The sequence below is a fragment of the Hemiscyllium ocellatum genome, chromosome 4 (genome assembly GCF_020745735.1).
Source record: "Hemiscyllium ocellatum isolate sHemOce1 chromosome 4, sHemOce1.pat.X.cur, whole genome shotgun sequence".
Classification (NCBI taxonomy): Eukaryota; Metazoa; Chordata; class Chondrichthyes; order Orectolobiformes; family Hemiscylliidae; genus Hemiscyllium; species Hemiscyllium ocellatum.
Window position 1 is genome coordinate 41,434,781 of NC_083404.1, and position 19,837 is coordinate 41,454,617.

Here is a 19,837-nt window from a genome sequence, read left to right on the forward strand (position 1 = left end):
CTAAATTTGGGAAATATACTAACAGATGGGGCAAATGAGCCAGTCCTGTTACCTCTTATATGGCGCCTGTCCCTATCAAAGCAAAAGGTTTAATTCACTTGTGGGATGCGAATGTCACTGGCTATGCCAGCATTTACTAGTTGTCTTTGAGAAGGTGACAGAGCCACCTTCTTGAACTGCTGCAATCCACATGCTATAGTTGACCCACAATGCCCTTAAGAAGGGAATTCTAGGATTACATGCTCTTGATGGAACAGACTCTATGTTAAAAGGTTCTCTTTCTGGATATTGCAGGCAGAAAATAGTAGAGATTTGAATTCCCCCTTTAATCTCTCTGCTTCATTATCTCTCTCTGCTGCTTGATTTGACCAATTTTATAATCGCTTGTCCCAGTGTTTATTTATGTCGTTCAGTATCAAACTTAGTCCAGTTATCATTTCTGTGAAGCACCTGAGGATGTTGTGCTATCTTGTGCTATGTTATGTTATGTTATAAATGCAACTTGTTGTTGAAATTTGTGGATGGTGGCTAATGAAAAGGTTGACAACGGTTTATCATGAGAAGGTGTTGCCAGACCTGGGTGGGTCAACTGGAAAGAACACAGGGCAGGGTAACGGGGAACTACGAGAAGGCGGAAGGAAAGTAAAAGAATCCATGAGACAGTAAGAGCTGGTAAAATACCAACATATGAATTGATATTGAAAGCTTCAATCTACCATGTCCTGGTGAGACAAGAAATTTCTTAAGTATTAAAATCAAATCTGCTAGTGTTGATGCAGACAGATACACTGGGTATTGATAAGCAGTTAGGCAGGATCCTCTGGAACTATATTTTGATTATACAAAATTTCAACCGTTTTGTTGTCCAAACATTTGTTACACTCCCCCCACCCCCTCCTCCCCACTTCCCACTCAGCCAGACATGTGCTCAGTCAGCCTCACAAGTAACTGATGTAACTTTAAGCAAGTCCAGAGTGTATTGGAATACTCCCCACTTTCCTTGATAGGTTCAGCTCCACCAACACTCAAGAAACTTGACGCCATCCAGGACAAAACAACTTGATTGGCATGTCCACAAATATCCACTTGCTCCACCACTGACACTTAATAGCAGCAGTGTGCACTATCTACGAGATGTAGAAATTCACCAAGGCTCCTTCGTCCAATCACTACCATTTGAAAAATCAAGGGCAGCTGGTAGATAGGAACACTGGGATGGCACAACGGCTTAGTGGTTAGCACAGCTGCCTCACCGTGCCAGGGAGCCGGGTTTGATTCCAGCCTCGGGCAAATGTCTGTGTGAAGTTTACTCATTCTTCCTGTGCCTGCGTGGGTTTCCTCTGGGTGCTCCAGTTTCCTCCCACAATCCAAAAATGTGCACGTTAGGTCATTTGGCCATGCTAAATTGCTCATGGTGTTCAGGGATTTGTAGGTTAAGTGCATTAGTCAGGAGTAAAATGTAAAGTAGTAGGGTAGGAGAATGGGTCCAGGTGGATTACTCTTTAGAGGGTTAGTAAGGACTTGTGGGGCCGAAGGGCCTGTTTCCATACCGTAGGAATTCTATGATGACCACCATCTGCAAATTCCCTTTCAAGCCACTTGCCATCCTGACCTGGAAGTATATCATCATTCCTTCAGTATCACTGGATCAAAAACCTGAAAACCCCCCCCACCCAATGGACTGCAATGGCACTAAACATTGTCAATAAATCATGGCCCAACTAGCAACATCCAAATCCTGTTAATAAATTTTTAAAAATCTGCCAGAACATTTAAAAGTCTGCCACAGCATCTGAATTCCACCAGCTCTTGGGTGTGTGCTCTTCCCCTGGCATGAGAATACACTCTAATTCTTGCTATATTTGACTTGTATACAGACCCAGAGATAATAATGAACTCAGGTGTGTTTTACTGGAATGCGTTTTAACAGCATATCACTTTATTTCTACAAACACTGAGAGGTGGGAGGAGGCAGGATGAGGAAAGTTGGCTTATATATACATAAGAGGCTTTATGGAGGCTAACATCTAGAACACAGACATAGGTAGATATTACAAACATTGTTATTTAAACTATCAGAACAGCTGTTATCTCCATTGTCTTCACATTAAAAAATAGATAAACAAATGATCATAAGTTAAATGTTGCCATTTAAGTAATTAAAGTACACTGAATTCAATCCACCTACGAGAAACTGTAAAAACCACTTGTGGCATTAGTACAATGAGTTGCATAGCTCTCTTCTGTGTGATGTAACTGAAATTATACATTGAAAAATTGATTGTCTGTTAAGCCTTTCATCTCTTAGAATACCATGATAGTTTCACTTCTTTCATGTGCAAATCACAAAACTTTTTTAAATTAAAAAGTTACGTTCTCAGGTTAGCTGTTAACAATGGTGATAGCTAGATAATATGTTGAAGGTGTTAGCCCCCTGTGTTCTCTGTCTATGCCATGATGTTTAGCATGGTATTCTAATAGATAAAAGGCTTAACAGACAATCAATTTTTCAATGTATAATTTCAGTTACATCACACTGTAAATGTTTGCTATAAATTCTGTGTATTAGGATTGAGCCCTCCACTACCACCCTATGAAGGAGCGACGCTCCAAAAGCTAGTGTGCTTCCAATTAAACCTGTTGGACTATAACCTGGTGTTGTGTGATTTTTTACATTCAACACCCTAATGTAATCTCTTTAGGGTACGAATGAACCAAATCCTGAAAGATTCAGTAAAAGTTCAGCTGTTGGTTAATGGGAGTTAGGATGCATCCCCTACTCCTAAATGCAAATTAATACCTGTTCAATGGGTGCATCTGACCACTTGGCTTTGTCTCCTGTAATAGAAAGATTGCGTGAATCATTTCACTTCAGAAGTCTATTCTTTGAGAAAAATTGGATTGTACTCTGTATCCTGCTATATTATAAATAGAGTTTAATGGGTGCAGGGGACAACTTTGCAGAGTGTATTAAACTTAAAAGCTCATATCTAAATTTCTAAGGAAAACTGTGTAGTTTCATTGTGACATATGGTTGTTATTTGTGATTTTGAGGTGTGGCATGCCAGAAATAAAAAGTGAAGTCAGTCAAAATTAAATTACTAGCTTGGTCACACATCAATTCTAAGCTTTCCTGGGGGATCGGAATAGAACAGATACTAATTACAGGTGCATTCCCAATAGGTCTTTTAATTACTTCAAGTAATGGTAGCGGATTTCAGTGTATGCACTAGTTTTAGTTTAGTTACCGAAGTACAACTGAAACATCAGGAGAAATTATTTACATTCTTATTTAACATATATGGTACATATTACAACATTTTTGTACTGGCAACACTGGCCACAAGAGAATGGAGTCTACACTGATGAGGGCCAGGAGTTAGGCATCGAGAGGCAGGTAGAGGGTACAAAGGTTTAAATGATTTGGTTTTGAACCAAGGATTGGATGAAGGTTGTTGATTTAAATTTAAAATCTGGCAACAAACTTTAGCAAACAGTTTTGACTGCGAGAGCTGGTCAATGTTTGCTCCCTACCCAATACCCTACAACTGAGGCAACACCTCAGCTGGCCCCTCCCTGAAACATTTAAGCATCCCTTTCCATAAGAACGGGCCATGGTGAGGGACCACAAACACCAGGAGGGCGCAAGTCCCTTGCTATTGCATTACCTAGAGAATTCACAGTGAATATGTTTGAATGCGTTAAAGCAAAATTACTGCAAACTTGGATTGATAACTGTCTGTCTTTCTGGTGATAATAATGTCTCCAAAAGCCTCCTCATGTATGCAACATGAGACATTGTGGTCTTTCGGATTAGGCTTTCCATCTCTGGTTGCAAACAACTGATAGCTAAATATCATACTGTCGATTGTATTGAGTTCACATTATTCCTGAACTAATTTGATATTATTTTCCTGGATGTATTTGAGCAATAGTTGAGCCCTCTTCTCTATGACCTGAACCAGCTTCTTCAGGCCTCTCATCCCATTGTGACTGCCCCAGAATTCAGTGTCCATGCGCAGAGACCTCAGCAACCTCTTCTGTAAACATCCCGACTGTAAAACTGAGATGACATTTGCAGGAAACCTAAGGAAGAGAGAGACACCAGAACCCATTTATTATTATCCAAAACACTGCTGACTCACCCCAGACACCAATTCCCGTTCACTCATCATTCGACTTACTTGCTGATCTGCATTGGTCCAGCGATGCTTCAATTTTAAAATTCTCATTTTTGTCTATATCTTTCCTTGGCCCTCCATGTTGCTGTACCCTCCTGGAAGGCGAGGATTTCATTAGCCCTTAATTCTGGTCTCTTGAGTACCCTGATTTAATTTTCTTTTCTTTGTTTTTATCATATCCAGAAACACTTTTACACACAAAAGTGTTTTATTTTCATCTTATTAACAACCACTAGTAAACCACCCATGTTTCCAATTGAATAACTTAGATGCAAAATGTGTTAAGGGCAATACAAACAGTCAAAAGTGAGGGAAAGATAAGGAGAAAGGGGAGGAGGTTAAACCAAAATGGAGATAGAATGGGATCCCATATTTTAACCAACCTGTTCAGCAATGTCATTACACATCTTTGAACCCAGGCCTCCTAGCTGAGAGGAAGGGGCACTATCACCATGCCAGAAGAGGGCCTCATCCCCGATTTTAATCACTCCAGCATTGATGGTTGTCAGCTGCCCCAAAATTCTGGAATTCCCTCCCCAAAATCTCTCAACATCTCTTTTCTCTGTTAAAATACACCTCTAAACATGTAACTGAGCTTTTGGTCATCTACTTTAACATCTGTTATATCAAGTTACTGAGGGCAAGAAAGATGGGATTAAGACAGAGTGCACTAAAACAGATTGTAGAACTAAAATGTTCCACTTTAATGAATGTTTGTTTTTTAAAAATATTCAACATGAATTACATTTTAAAGGAATAAGATGTAACTTCTTTAAAGTAGAATTTTGGGGACAGAGAGGCAATCTGGTAATAATTAAGAACCAAGAACATCTGGCCCTGCTCACCCTTCTTTGTGTTCCAGATGGACCGCTCCCTTATCATTCCTTGGTTCGCACCACTCTCCTCACCAACCCCACTTCCACTCCCGAACCCTCTGGTACCTCCCCCTGCAACTGTAAAAGATGCAAAACCTGCCAGCACACCACCTCCATCCAGGACCCAAACAATCCTTCCAGTTGAAACAGAGGTTCACCTGTCTCTCTTCCAACCTAGTTTACTGCATCTGGTGTTCCCAATGGGGTATTCTCAGGTATGTTTAGTGGATAAACACAGGAACTTGGCACCCTTTCATGTATTTTAATGCACAGCCTCTCTGCAAGGTACTGGTGCAGCAAAGACTGTGAAACAGCAGGGAAAGTCTCAGCAACTTCTGAGCTTCTGCATTTTACTGCACCATTGTCTGATTTATTCCATTATTATGCAAAATGCATAATAATGCAAACTAAATGCAAACCAGGCCCTTACCTAGTTTATCAGGTACTTAATTTCCGAAGCCATGCTGTACAATGCCTTTCAAAAAAAAATCAAAATATAATTCAACTGGTCATTCTAGAGTTTTATTCAATTTTAAGGCCATTAATATTTGCTCTGAACAAAATTTCAAATCAAGGGAACTGCATTTTAAATATAGAATGAAAGTTTGGTCAAAATATTTAAAATAGAATATGATAAACTGGTCGCACATAATATTAGGAGAGCAGATGTAACCATTAAAAAATCTGTGACAGGCATAAATAAAGGATCAGAAATAGCTCTTTCAGCAAATAGCAAGGTGTTTAGATTTGGAAATTGATCAAAGGAATCTTTAGACAAATTTCATGGAATTTGTGTAGGGATCAGGCAGAAGGACCAATGGACAACTACTGCCTGAGGATTTGCAGTTCAGCTAGGTCATGTATTGTACAGTTCTAGCTAATGCCTCAGATTGTGTGCAGCATAGCTGCATTATGTATTTATCTTATAGTACATGTTATTGTTTCCTCATGTGTGTACAATAAAAGTACACAATCTTTTGGCACTTTTCCAACTGTGGATTATTGTATATTCCCAGCTTTAATTAATTTTAAAGATTCATGGTTATTCCTCCTCCTGTCCAGAACCTCAGATCTGGAATTTCTTCCCTATACCTCTCTGACCTTTTCTATTTCTGGAAAGCTTTTCTTAAAACATTCAAACAAGTTCTTTTCCTTTGGTTTTGCATCAATATTTCTCTGATAACACTCTTCCATAGTGACATTCCTGCATCTGAGATGACACACTACAACTTGTAGTTTTCTCACATTATGTGCACTTATAGGAACAATGTCGTTATCTTGTTGGGTGTTGCACAAGTGGTGTAAGTGAATTGAGGAAACATCATGCAATCTCCAGCATCACTGACAGCTCACTGCATAATTAATTCTTTGTGAATTTAGAATCTCTATATGCTGTTATGAATATTTATTTAAGATACTTGTGTTTCCTCGACTTGACAGTCTAAAATGGCTCAGAAATGAATTCTGTACAGGGCAGGCCAGTTTCAGCAGAAAGCTCATAATATTTGAAGAAGGTCTGCTGAGGTAATTCCGCTGCCACACACATATCTCTAGGGTAAAGTGGTTTGAACAGCTGGTTTTATATATTTATGGATTTATATCGAGGGTTTCATCCAGGAATGTGGACAGATGAATCTCTCTTCATACCACAGTATTTCAGAAATCTCCAAGAACAACATCTGCAAAACCAACTGGAAGCGTCAGCCTGTGCAATACCTTAGTTAGCTGCATTACTTGGACTCATTAAATTCTGATGGCCTGCTGAATCTGAGTAATGAAACAGCATATATTCAGCGCACATTGAAAGCTCCAATCAGGCAGCATTGCACATTACATTCAGGTACTGGCATTGCATGCTGCATCCAGTTTGCACTGTCTACAGTAGTCAGAGGGTTTTGCACAGAGTTATTAATGGAGTGCAGGATATGGAAATACAGTAACCCCATTATTCATTGGTAAAAATGAAGGCAAGTTATTAAAGTGACATCGACTGAAGACAGACAGAAATAAAGAAGAGTAAAAGAATGAGAAATATAAAAAAAAAGTCAGAAAAGAAAATGAAAAGAGACATAACTAATGCAGAAGGATGTTGTCACACCAATTTTCTCAACGATAGTACTAGGAATCATGTTTCTTTTTGCATCCGTAGTTTTGGAAAGATATAACTCACTGGTCTATTTGTGTCCATACACACGCACACACTCCTACGCGCACACACCTTCATGCAGACTGTCTCTCATACGCTCACACATATACTCCCACACTCATACACGCAGCCTCTCACAGACATATACCCCTTTACACTCACACTCACACTCAGTCTCTCACAGACATCCATTATTATGCCACCCTCCCCAACACACATACCCACATGCACATGTAAGTTTGTGGGGTGAATTTGTACTTGCAAAATTACATTTTACTTTGCTCAAAAACTGCATGAATCCATATAAGATTCTGTAAATCCTTTTTAAATTAGAATCAGTCTGACTATTGTGGCACAGACAGTCTCACACAGGGAAGCTCACACCTTCAATACATTGTCTGGGCCAACATGACACGAATTCTTAAAGTACACTTGAGAATGTAACTTTTAAAAAAATTTTGCTGTTTACATAGGAAAGAATTGAAACCAACATGCCCATTCTAAAAGATGAGAGACTTAAACAATCCAGGTCTTTTTCAATATATCATTTCAGTTACATCACACTGTAAACTTTTGCTATAAATTCTGTGTCTTTCAATCTTATACTCCAAAACCACCTGATGAAGGAGCAGTGCTCCGAAAGCTAGTACTTCCAAATAAACCTGTTGGACAATAACCTGGTGTTGTGTGATTTTTAACTTCCCTGGTCTAGTCATGTCAATGCTACTCGTTGACACTCAGACCAAAGGAGGGAATAGATATGCTAATTTTTAAGGTATATTTTATGCCAATATTTTTGAAGAAACTACACTAATGGATGTGTGCAACTCATCACATTTAAGGTTTTGGGGAGGTGATGCCATAAAGCATGTGATTAAAAACATAGGGTTTAAACTGAACAATACTTGCTACAATGCACAAACTTTAAAAGCATCAATTTCCTATGCTTGGTAGAATCACTGACACTACAATGATGTTCAGCTCTGAAGAGGTCATTCAGCTGATGTCAGCTATCGCTGTATTTTCTAACCTGATTAGTCTGTTCTTTATGCATTTTTACATTCATCCTTTCAAAACATTTGTCCTTTAAAACATTACCACAGTTGGTGCATTATAACCACTATGACATTGTGTTCTAATATCTCTGTGCAACATTTTTAATCTCAGGTGTAATTTTCTCAGTGATAACTCTAAATTTCTGACTTCTGGTTACCCATTTCTCACTCAGTGAAAATAGTTATTCATTGCGCATTCTCTCAAGGTAATTCGAAATATTGAAAAGCTCTATTGAACCTGTTTTCTATCTTTTGTACTTTGTGGCAAAAACAACCAATTTTCCAAAGCTTTATTCATTAATGACAGCTTCTCCTTTCTGGTTTCATTACTGTGAATATTTGTAATTGCATGCGTGCCTAATCTATGAACTTCCTGCAAGGTGTTGCTGGCCATGGGCTGGTTAGCTCAGATGGCTTGCATGTGAATCAGGTTAAGGCATGGGATTTGATCCTTCTTCCAGTTGAAATAGACTTGGGTCCTGTCTCCAATAGTTAAAGAAAAATCATGGCACCTTTTTGTGGTTCAGTAAATGAAGCTGCTCTCAGCAGATTACTGACCAAAAACAATGTAGATTAACAATCAAGCCCACTTGATTGGCTCCGCATCCACAAACATACATTCCCTCAATAACTGTTGTTGAGTAGTAGCAGTGTGTGCTATCTACAAGATGCACTGCAGAAATTGACCAAAGACCCTTAGACAGATCTTACAAACCAATGATCCCTTTCATGTAGAAACAAGGGCAGCAGATAGAGGAGATCACCACCACTTGCAAGTGCCCCTCCAAGCCACTCGTTATCCTGGTATGGAAATGCCTCACTGATCCTTCACTGTCCTTGGGTCAAAATCCTGGATTTCCCTCCTTTATAGCATTGTGGGCCAACCCGCAGCAGTTGAAGAAGACAGCTCATCACCACCTTCTCTAGGGCAACTAGGAGCACACAGGTCAGCTGGTCAGTCAGCAATACTCACATCCCATAAATGAATTTTAAAAACTCCAACTGTGGCCAATTGAATATTTTGTGCAAATTCAAAATCCTTTTCTTTCTTTAATATTTGACAACTCTAATAAAATCCAGAGTTTAATTTGCTTATGTTTTGGTCCTGTATTTACCTGTATTCCTCCAAGGACCGATGAATATACCTTAAAATTATCTTTCCCTAATAAAGATCTGTGTAGAATATTGTTTAGGCCATTGTCTCTTGTTTTCTTAAGAACACATTTTATATTTAAGAATAAATGTAGCACAGATATTTTCAATGCCTGTATTAGATGAGAGGACTATGTATTTACAACAGTTGACCATTGTGGTTCAATGGGTAACACTTGCTTCATAGTCTGAAGATTATGGGTTCAAGTCCCTGGCAGAGAGTGGAGGATATAATCCAAATTGATGTTCCCACTGAAGTTCTTTGGAAATTCAGCATTGTCAGAAATGCTGTCCTCTGGATAAGATGTTAAACAGAGGCTCCACCTGTCCTCTTAGATGGATGCAATATATTCTACAACTACTATTCAAAGAAAAGGACAGGGGAATGGGGAGGGATGTCTCCCTGATATTAGACTTCCAACAAATTTAACTAATGCACATTATATAGGTATTAACATATTGTTATTTGTATGTAAATTGCAGCTGCATTTTGTACATAACTACACTTTAACAAATATTTATTAGTTGTAAATCACTTGTGATGTCCTGAGGTCATGAAAGATAGAGAACATGAGATATTATTTTTCAGTACTGACTCATCTGCTGAGGTGGGAGGAGACCTGTAAGATGTTGAGAGATATGTTTTTCTTGTGCAGTAACTTGTGACTCTGAAATGTTTTTCTTACTGAGGAATAAGTTTTTTTGAGGTTTCATCTTCCCACACCATAAACTGAATTTTAATCACAGGCTTCAGGACCATGACATGTAGGATCAAAAGACTATACTTGACAGCAGAGGAATCCACTCAATATATTTCTGGAGGTAATCTTTTACTTGCCTATATTTGGCCTATGGGCAGGATTTCCGTATCACTGGCCTATTGTGAGTGCCAACAGTTCCAACTAGGAGAGTCCGACACAGCCATAGACCATTAGGAACAGGTAGTTCCTTACAAATAATCAGATGGCAGAATGCTGATCAGAAGAGAAATTTCTCTGGAGGACTTTATGAATGGGTTTTCCATTTTAATGGCCCCTCTTCAGGCAATGGGACCTCCTCCTCTGGTGCTACCTCCTCCCCTCAGAAGTGTGCCAACCTCTGTGGACTCTCCATGTGATGGGTATCAATCTGTTCCTGGTAATGTGTCATTGGCACCTCTTATTGGGGTCTTTTATACTCCAATGGATCAATCTGGCACCAAGCATCAGCAGAATGGCAGGAGGGAGCCGCTATTCACCATTTACCAAATACCAAACACTTCATCTCTCCTTTCCATTCTCTCCCACTTGCCAGCCTCTGTTCCCACTACCCAGAAGCTGGTGAAATTCATCCCCGTGTGTCCCTTCCATTGGCTACTGACTATGGCTCAGTTGCTGTAGCTGTTCCAAGAGTCCAAGGTTTCAACTCCCTAGCACGGTTTCTAAGCATTACTGAATTTGGGAGATATTGACATCAATGTGAGAAAATGTTTTAGGAATCTGACAATGAAGGCATACTTACTCATCAATGCCTTCCAACAATTTGAAGTTGAGGTTGTTTTCATGCTGTAGAAGTCTTCCTGCATTGTCTATGTACACAAGTTGAGATGGATTTCCTTTTCGAACCTAATGCAATAATTTACATTCATTAATACAATCTAGTTTTAGGCACTTGTATACTTTCCAGTTGCTGATATCAATCAGGAATGGTAATTTTTTTCAATAATTCTCATTTACCACTTGCTCATCCTGTTATCTATATCTTACAGAACAGAGGAGACTGGAAAGTGTCCAATTGAAAACCCATAATGATTAGGAAGTACATCTCTGCAAAGATACGCCCAACCAGGAATCTCCATCATTCGTCTCACCAATATTTGATGGATAGGTTCCTTAATTTAAATGATTGACCCAAATCACCTACTGCAGGATTACCTACAAACTTGGCACAGATGTGGATGATTTGTTTCTTCCCAATTTTCCAAGGCACAGGATGTTTCTAAGCTACTGCAGAGGACATCTGTTCAACCAAGTCTTCAGCTAAACCCTGTGTAAAATGTGTGACATTCCATTTTTTATCATGTTCCAATTTAAGAGGAGATGCCATCTGGAGAAGACTTTGAACATTTCGTAGTTGGAAGGCTTCCCAAGAGTCTAAAGTATTTTAGATGGAACTCATTTAAGCCATCAAAGCTCCAGGTGACAATAAAATTTTTGTACACTGCCTTAAAGGGAAAAACATCCTGAAAATGCTTCAAAGATAGGGATAGGCAAAATAATGGAAAAAATGAGGAGGAGTTACTGAAAGCCTTGTTGAATAGACATACATATATTTGAAGGGTGGTGGAGACGTTGCAGGATTAGGAGGGGATTCCAAGGAAGGAGGATACATTGACTAAAGATTCTGTCACCGCTGGTGAGGCAAAGAAAAGAATGGGAGGAGCTAAATGCTGACTTGAATTTTGCACTGCAGGAAGTCAGAGAAACAGAGGGCAATAAAATCATGCAGGAATGCACAATTTTGAAGTATTGGGGGTAGAAAGGGCAGAAATAGACACAGGGTAAATGATCAGTGGGACATCGTGGTCCAAGATTTTTGCTGGAGAGATTTGTACAACATAGAAATTATGTTGAATGGAAGAGATTTACAAAGAAAAGATGGGTGTACTGAATGCTGGGGATGATCAAGGCATGAGGTGGGCAATATTGTAGAAATGGAACTAAGTGAACTTTGTGATGGAAGACATGATTTGGAGATGCTGGTGTTGGTGGGGTATACAAAGTTAAAAATCACACATCATCAGGTTATAGTCCAACAGGTTTATTTGGAAGCACTAGCTTTTGGAGTGCTGCTCCTTCATCAGGTGGTTGTCCGATCTGTGCGATGTTCTTGGAGATCCGCTCCACTTTAAGCCGGCAGTTAGTGGTGTCGATGGTAGTCACAAGCACTTGATGAAGGAGCAGAACTCTGAAAGCTAATGCTTCCAAATAAACCTGTTGGACTATAATCTGGTGTTGTGTGATTTTTAACTTTGTGTGGAGGGGATGTTTAGTCTCAAACTCAGGAATGAATAGAACATCAACATTGTAAAGGATTTGAATCAGAGACTGACAATTGTGAATGAAAAGGAATTGGTGAGAAGCAAGTAGTCTTTGTGACTAGTAGATAAAAAAATGATGGTTGAGATCTTTCAAATTTGGAGTTTGAACACTCACTTGATGTCAGCAAAGCAGTCTGATCGCACAGAGGCAATCAAAATGTCCAGGAAATTGATGGAGAGGACACTCAGGGAATGTTACTGGTATGGCTGTGAAAATTAACTTATTGTCTGTGGAACCCATCAGCAAGCACCAAGCTAATTCATTGTCTTCCCTGTTTCAGACACTGCTCTCGCAGTCAGGCATTTAGCTTCGTCCTGTAGAAGCACAATTTCCTGACCTTGTGAACTAGACTACATTATTGCACAGATCAGGAAATTCTATATTTGCAGCACAAAATTACCAAGCTGTGAAACTGCAGATGTGGCAAGACAGGTAACAAATTAGTTATTTGGTTTTGGACTTTACTTCCAAAGGAATGAAATGTATATAATGGTTGCGTTACCCTTTTTCTTCTTCTGGAATTTCCCATTCCAATTAATTGAGTTAAAGGAAGAAGATAAAGGTATTTTAGATCCATATTTGGTTGGAGTCAGGGTTACGGGAAGAGTGTGTGCCTATTCAATGATTTCCTGATCAAGAATATGACAATTTTTTTGTGTCAAGGACAGTAAGTTAACCTTAGAGTAGAAAGTTCACAATCAATTTAAATGCAGCATGGAATGCTCCTTACATAAGGTCAGTTCTCTATGATTCTTGTGTAGTCAGAAATTGAACATGACTTATGTTTGAAGGATTCAAATGTCAATTTTGCTTATTGAGCGTACATTTGTCAACTTTCTTTCCAGAATGCAATCAAAAGAGACAGAGAAACATCGTTTGGGACTGATCACTAATTCATAGCTGGAAATGGTTTGAGATTGGACAGCTCCTTTTTGTAAACTTTCAAAGCATCTGGTTGTCTCTCTTGGTTTTTACTTTCCTTAAAAATTTAGTTTTTTTTTGGTTTGCTTAATGAGTGATCAGAGAGCTGGCAAGTAACCTGCTATCAGTACTTTTTAAAACAACGTTGCTTTGAAAGGCAGCTAATTGTTTTAGAACAACACCTGTTCATTCATCCGTCTTCTCCTTTACCAACCCTCAGTATGTCTCATGTTATTGAGTTCTGTGTGAGAAATCACTGACAAATCTCCATGTCCAGACACTTCTTGACACTATGTGCTACAAAAAAATCAATTGTACACGACCCCTTACCTCTTCTAACCTTAGTGTTTCTTTTTGCTGTATTAACAGATTTACTCTATGGATTTTTTTTTCAATAAATTAACACTGCTACTTGGCAGTATACTAAGTACAGAGCTGTTTTACTGCCTTATGTGCCAATTATAGTACAATTTCCCTACTCTGATCAGATGTGTTCCAGGTATTGCTGTTCTTGTGAGGATTAGGACATGCAACCAGCTATAGGAGTGCACAGTAGCAATATAAAATATTTTCCAAATTGACATGCAGGAAACAAATAGATTTCTCATGTCAGTGCTGAATGGTCATACCTTTTTCCTGAGGCTGGCCTTTCTAACAGTTTATACATTTCAATGACATCACCTTTCATTCTTCTAAACTCTAGACAATATAGTTAATAATCCACTGGGAGATACTTACCAAAGTAAAATGTACTCTTGGAATTTCCCATTCCAATTAATTGAGTTAAAGGAAGAAGATAAAGGTATTTTAGATCCATATTTGGTTGGAGTCAGGGTTACGGGAAGAGTGTGTGCCTATTCAATGATTTCCTGATCAAGAATATGACAATTTTTTGTGTCAAGGACAGTAAGTTAACCTTAGAGTAGAAAGTTCACAATCAATTTAAATGCAGCATGGAATGCTCCTTATATAAGGTCAGTTCTCTATGATTCTTGTGTAGTCAGAAATTGAACATGACTTGTGTTTGAAGAATTAAAGCATCAATTTTTATCGGTATAAATTGTAAATTGTTGGGCTATGTTAAAAAATATTAATATAATGGATAAGCACTTTTAACTGCCAGTGATGCATTAGTAAAATGCAGACGCAGTGAAGTTATAGCACATGAATCCTGAGATTCTACCTCTACTACAGTGTCTTGCCCTGTCCTAATAACTCATAGTTCCTTGGACTCCTGAGGATATATAGATGTCTTACTCAATGACTGACATCCACAGCCCTCTGGTTGAGGATGAAATATATTTTTACTGTTTATATTATTCTATAAGTCTGACAAAGATAACCTTGTTTGGTTTTGTGATATTTATGTGGAACGTCCAAGGTAAGCCAATAGGGGAACCACAGCCTTGGCATAGAAAGGCCTTGAATTCCACAGACGCATGAAAGTGGGCGCACATACATGAATAACATTCAGGTGGCATGAGGGGGTGGGCAAGGAGATGGGAAACCAGTGCAGGATGCTGCATTTCAGGAAAAAAAGCAGACTTTAGGAAACAGTTGGGGCACAGAAAGATCATTTCAAAATCATTGATACCTGTCCAAATCTGTGAATGGCTGGCAACTATTCTAGCTTTTGTGGTCTTGGCCATTTAGGGACAGCTACCTTTCCAGTATGGAGAAAGTGAGGACTGCAGATGCTGGAGATCAGAGCTGAAAAATGTGTTGCTGGAAAAGCGCAGCAGGTCAGGCAGCATCCAGGAATTCCTGAAAAAGGGCTTATGCCCGAAACGTCGATTCTCCTGCTCCTTGGATGCTGCCTGACTGCTGCGCTTTTCCGGCAACACATTTTTCAGCTACCTTTCCAGTATGCCAATACATATGCTATGGACCCAAGTGCAGCACATTACAGGTATAACTCAGGAACAATTCTGTTCTTTGTACAGATGAGATGGGATGCTACACCAGAATTCAGCCATTCTGACATACACTACACAGTGTTACTTTGCTGGATGTGGATGTGGAATGGTACTGAAACCTCACAGGGAAAGGCTGCAGAAAATAAGGTGTGTGACATGGAGGGAGGTGATATTTAACTCAGGAAATATAGGATGTCATTTAATGCCAACCCTCATGGTGAGTTTGCTGGCAGGAGGCATTTAATTTAGTAGATGGTGGTAGGCGAAGTCATTGGTATATTTTCGCATCCGCTCCAATAAAGTTTATGATGGGAAGCCTTCTGCTTACCACAATTAATGTCCAGTAATGAGTCTCATCTCACCACTGGTAACCATGAAGTGATGGACAGGGACAGTCACCATGTAGAAAACTTGACAGTGAACCTATGTGGTTGCTAATTGGGGACTTTCGGGTGGGGAGTTCTCCTTCAATGAGACACAGTCAGTACTTAAGTCAGATCAAAGCAGCTAGCATCCAAAAGGGGGTGGGAGTGCAGGGGGCCTGTGACAGTTACACCCACCTATCCTTGCTGCCAACACTCCTTCCCCATTACTGCAACCTGCACTTGTGACTCCCACCCCACCATTTCTCTCCTGTGGTCAGAGTCCATTTCAATCCAGAGCCTGAGTGGGTGACATGCCAGCAGCAGTCAATACTTTCCATCCAGTGTTGTTGGTCAATATAACTGCTAGCTTCTGATTGGTTTATAGCTCCCAACCTACATGACCCCTCCCCCAGGGTCCTTGATTTTAAGGCTGGCTCACTGCTGTCTAGTTAAATGTCTGTGTGGAGCATGGAGTGGTTGCCCTTACTAGAAACAGAGTGATATGGAGTTCTCATGTCTTCATCCAAAACCCCATCATATCCATTAATTCCAGCCGTAGGATTTGGTTTTATGGGAAGTCCACTCTCAGGAATGTCCAGACATCTTCTACGACCAATTAACTTGGGAACAAACACACCTTCTAGACGCAAGGATAATGGTGCCCATTCCCTGCACTCATACCTCCCTCTCATACCTCCCTCTCATCTCTCAGTGCCGAACCCCCAACCTCCATTCACTCTCCTTAAATGATGCCAGTGCCATTCTTATCAGGCAACTCTTCAATGTAAAGCTGTGTCAGAATGTTCCATGTATAGGACACTCAGGTGACAAACTGCTAATGCGTGCTAGGGTTGTGTTTGACATGACGTGGTCATTTGAATTTACGGGCCAAAGTTTTTTTTAGCCTTGGAACCAGCTACCGTTGAGCATGATGTGGATGGTTGGATGATGATCATCAGATTGACTGTGATATCCTTCACTAGTAACTGCTTAAAGTTGCTGCCCAAGGTTCATGGATGAAATATGTCAGAGCCAGTGGAACTGTGCCAGTCAGTGAAAGAGAGTAGTAGGTAGGCATGATGGGCTGAATGTCTCCATTCAATGCTATTTCATTCTTTGCCAGCAGTGAGAGTTTTATTTCTGATTTTGAGCCTCAGCCACAAACTCCAACTTTAACCTACTGCTATCCTTTGCCTCTGCAGTCCTTGAAGGTTGAACGACTTCATAAGTAGTATTGGTGTCAGCATCTGGCATATAGTCAGGATATATATCTGAAACCCTCAGACTGTGTGAACTGCTGAGACAGCAAAATACAGCCGTAAGTAGCAACAACCTTAATCCTGAGTCAGAAAGTTGTAGGCTCAAGTCTCACTTGAGAGAATTCAGCCCAAAACCAAAGCTGACACTCCAGGCACAGTGCTGAGGGAGGGCTGCATTGTTGCAGGTACCATATTTCAGATGAGATGTTAATCTAAGGCCACGGCTACTCGCTTTCCTTTTGGTTAATATTTACCCCTCCAACAAAATCACTAAAACCAGATTATCTTGTCATCATCACATTGCTGATTTTTGAATTTTGCTATGTACAAATTGGCTGCAACATCTCCAATTACAAAAGTGACTTGACTTCAAAAAATAATTAATTGGCAGGAAGGTACTTTGTGATGTTCTACGGTAACAAGAGGTAAAAAATGTTATATTTTCTTTCCTTTCGCATGGGACCATTCTAAAATTTCCTGTTCCTCACATACCAGGATATGCACGAGCAGATGGTCCTTAAGATTCCTGCATTTCTCATGCAGCAAATCTTCTACACAGGGTTCTGAGAAGTCTGGATTAAAACCGCAGCAGTGTCGATCCAGGCGATCATGGACCTGAGGGAAACAAAAGCTCATTTGTGAATATAACAGATACATAAATATATGCCACATGTTTGGATCATCTCCACACCCTTGCAAAGTATCAGGACGTGTGCCAGTGAAGGCCAGCTCTTCAGCTCAGGCTTTCAGAAGCCTGCATGCAGAGGGAAAATTTAATGCAACTTTCCTAATATCATCAGTTACTGCGGAATCGACACAGAGGCCTCCATTCTCTTGAATGCAAAAGACTGGAGTGCACAGATGTGAATGAAAGTGAGAATTTTTCCATAACCTAATTAATGTTGGTAGGATTTTTAAAAATTCATTCATGAGATGTGGGCATCACTGGCTGGGCTGGCCCATCCCTAGTCGCCCCTGAAAAGATGTTGGGGAAATGCCTTCTTGAATTACTACAGCCCACTCAGTGCCATTAGGGAGGGAGTGCCAGGATTTTGACCCAGTGACAGGGTCTGGAAGGTGGATGGGTTGGAAGGCACTTTCAAGTGGTACTGTTGTCTGTATCTGCTCAAACTCATTACCATTGTCTGTTAACACTCTGGCAATAATTGGATTACACTTATGGGACTGATAACAATCCTGCAACAGAAGTAGACCATTCAACCCCCCTGCATTATATAATACAATAAGATCATGGATAATCTTTATTGCAACTCCATTTACCTGCCTTGGCTCCATATCACATTATACTCCTGGCTAGTAAAAGGTATTGATCTCAGATCCACTAATTTTGTAAGAAAAATTTCCCCCCTCAGCTTCTGTTGTGTAAGATAATATTTCCTAACTTGTCTCCTCAACAGACTGGTTCTGATTTCAAATTTATGTCCCTTCATCCTAGATCCCTGCAAAACAGGGAAAATCTTCTCTGCAGATGTCCTGACAGGTGCACTTGTGCTGAAATTACCCAGAAAATGTAACTTGAATTAGCCAGCATGACTGAACTGAGAACCACACCCAAACCCCTTCATCACTCACACATCAACCTAAATCCTTCTTCAACTCCCTTGGCCCAAACCGACTACAAACTCACACTGACCTAACCCCATCTGACCTCACTGTCCACCCAACCCCACTTCTCACTCAACTCAATTGCCACCTGACCAGTTCTAACTACCCCTTCATCCAAGCTGACCACTCACTAACCAGATCACTTGACCCAACTTCCAACCAACCCATCCCAAATCCCCATGACCCAACCATCCCCTGACCAACTACCCGCTCAACCCAACTGCCCACTCTCCTAGGCCACCCTCTCACTCACTGAACAGAATATTACCCTTCCAGGACAAGACTGTTCTCAACCTACATTGGCACAATACCCAGGATGATGATGTTCAGTCATGGTCCAGATGTTATCACATCAAGATGCTTCAGTATGAGGATCTGATAGCCTTCAAAATTGGAGCCCTAATACAACACTGAAAGAGCCAATTAAAGAGCTTTGAAGTTCATTAAGAGAGCAATAGACTTGAATAAAGCTTACACTTGCAATTACATGGTGTGTAGATGTCCAAAATAGCAGATGAAGAACTCAGTTTTCAATTATTTGTGTTTAATCAGACAGATTGAAATACAGCAGCTGGAATCAGTGATCAAGATCTAGATTTAGACAGGTTGGAGAGGTCAGAAGAGGCTCTGGAGCACTATGCTACAACTAAAGAGTCCCAAATGATTCCTGTGTATTGTACTTTGCGCAGCCTGAGATAAAGAGTGTGCAAAATGCAAAATTGAGTCTTCTAATGAAAATCTCCCCTAAGAACATGAACAGCCTACCACATGCAAGGTCAGTTTAAGATAACCTGGTCAGCAATGATGTGTTGGGCTGAAGAGTCTGTTTCCTTGCTGTATAACATGACTCTAATTGTGCACAGAGCTCCCTGCCCCATCACATTCAGCTGCAATTCAGAGGTGTTTGCACTCTTGCTGTGGATAATTTTACAGAAACAGTCTCTGGTTGTCTTCAGCTGTGAGGGCTCATTCAGGGAGGATGCTCATGCAACATTGCAGGAATTCTGCTTGTTGTCATAGCACTCGATAGTGATGTCTTAAAGGCTGAATGGTGCAGGAATGGCTGGCCCCCTCAAATCTGTCCTGAGAGAATGTCTAGGTGTCACCAGCTGCTCAATGAGGTCCTTTTGCACATCCCTGCCTTCCAGAGAGGGATAAGGAGTAGTAGATGCTGTCCAGACACCAAGATGCCCTGTAATTCTGGACGGACATCTCTGAAGTCCTTTCCACAGCATTCAATCCCTCACATGCTTCTTGCTGA

The 19,837-nt window shown here is 40.2% G+C and overlaps 1 protein-coding gene across 1 annotated transcript in view; it reads right to left on the bottom strand.

Annotated features, from left to right (window-relative positions):
- Positions 1-3,884: 3,884 nt before the first annotated feature.
- gask1a (golgi associated kinase 1A) overlaps positions 3,885-19,837 on the bottom strand; it is a 51,343-nt gene continuing 35,390 nt past the window's right edge. The window contains exons 3-5 of the mRNA XM_060824005.1: positions 17,443-17,565; positions 10,910-11,013; positions 3,885-4,086 (exon numbers count right to left, since the gene is read on the bottom strand). Coding sequence (XP_060679988.1) covers positions 3,885-4,086; positions 10,910-11,013; positions 17,443-17,565 — 429 coding nt within the window. The remainder of the gene's footprint in view (positions 4,087-10,909; positions 11,014-17,442; positions 17,566-19,837) is intronic.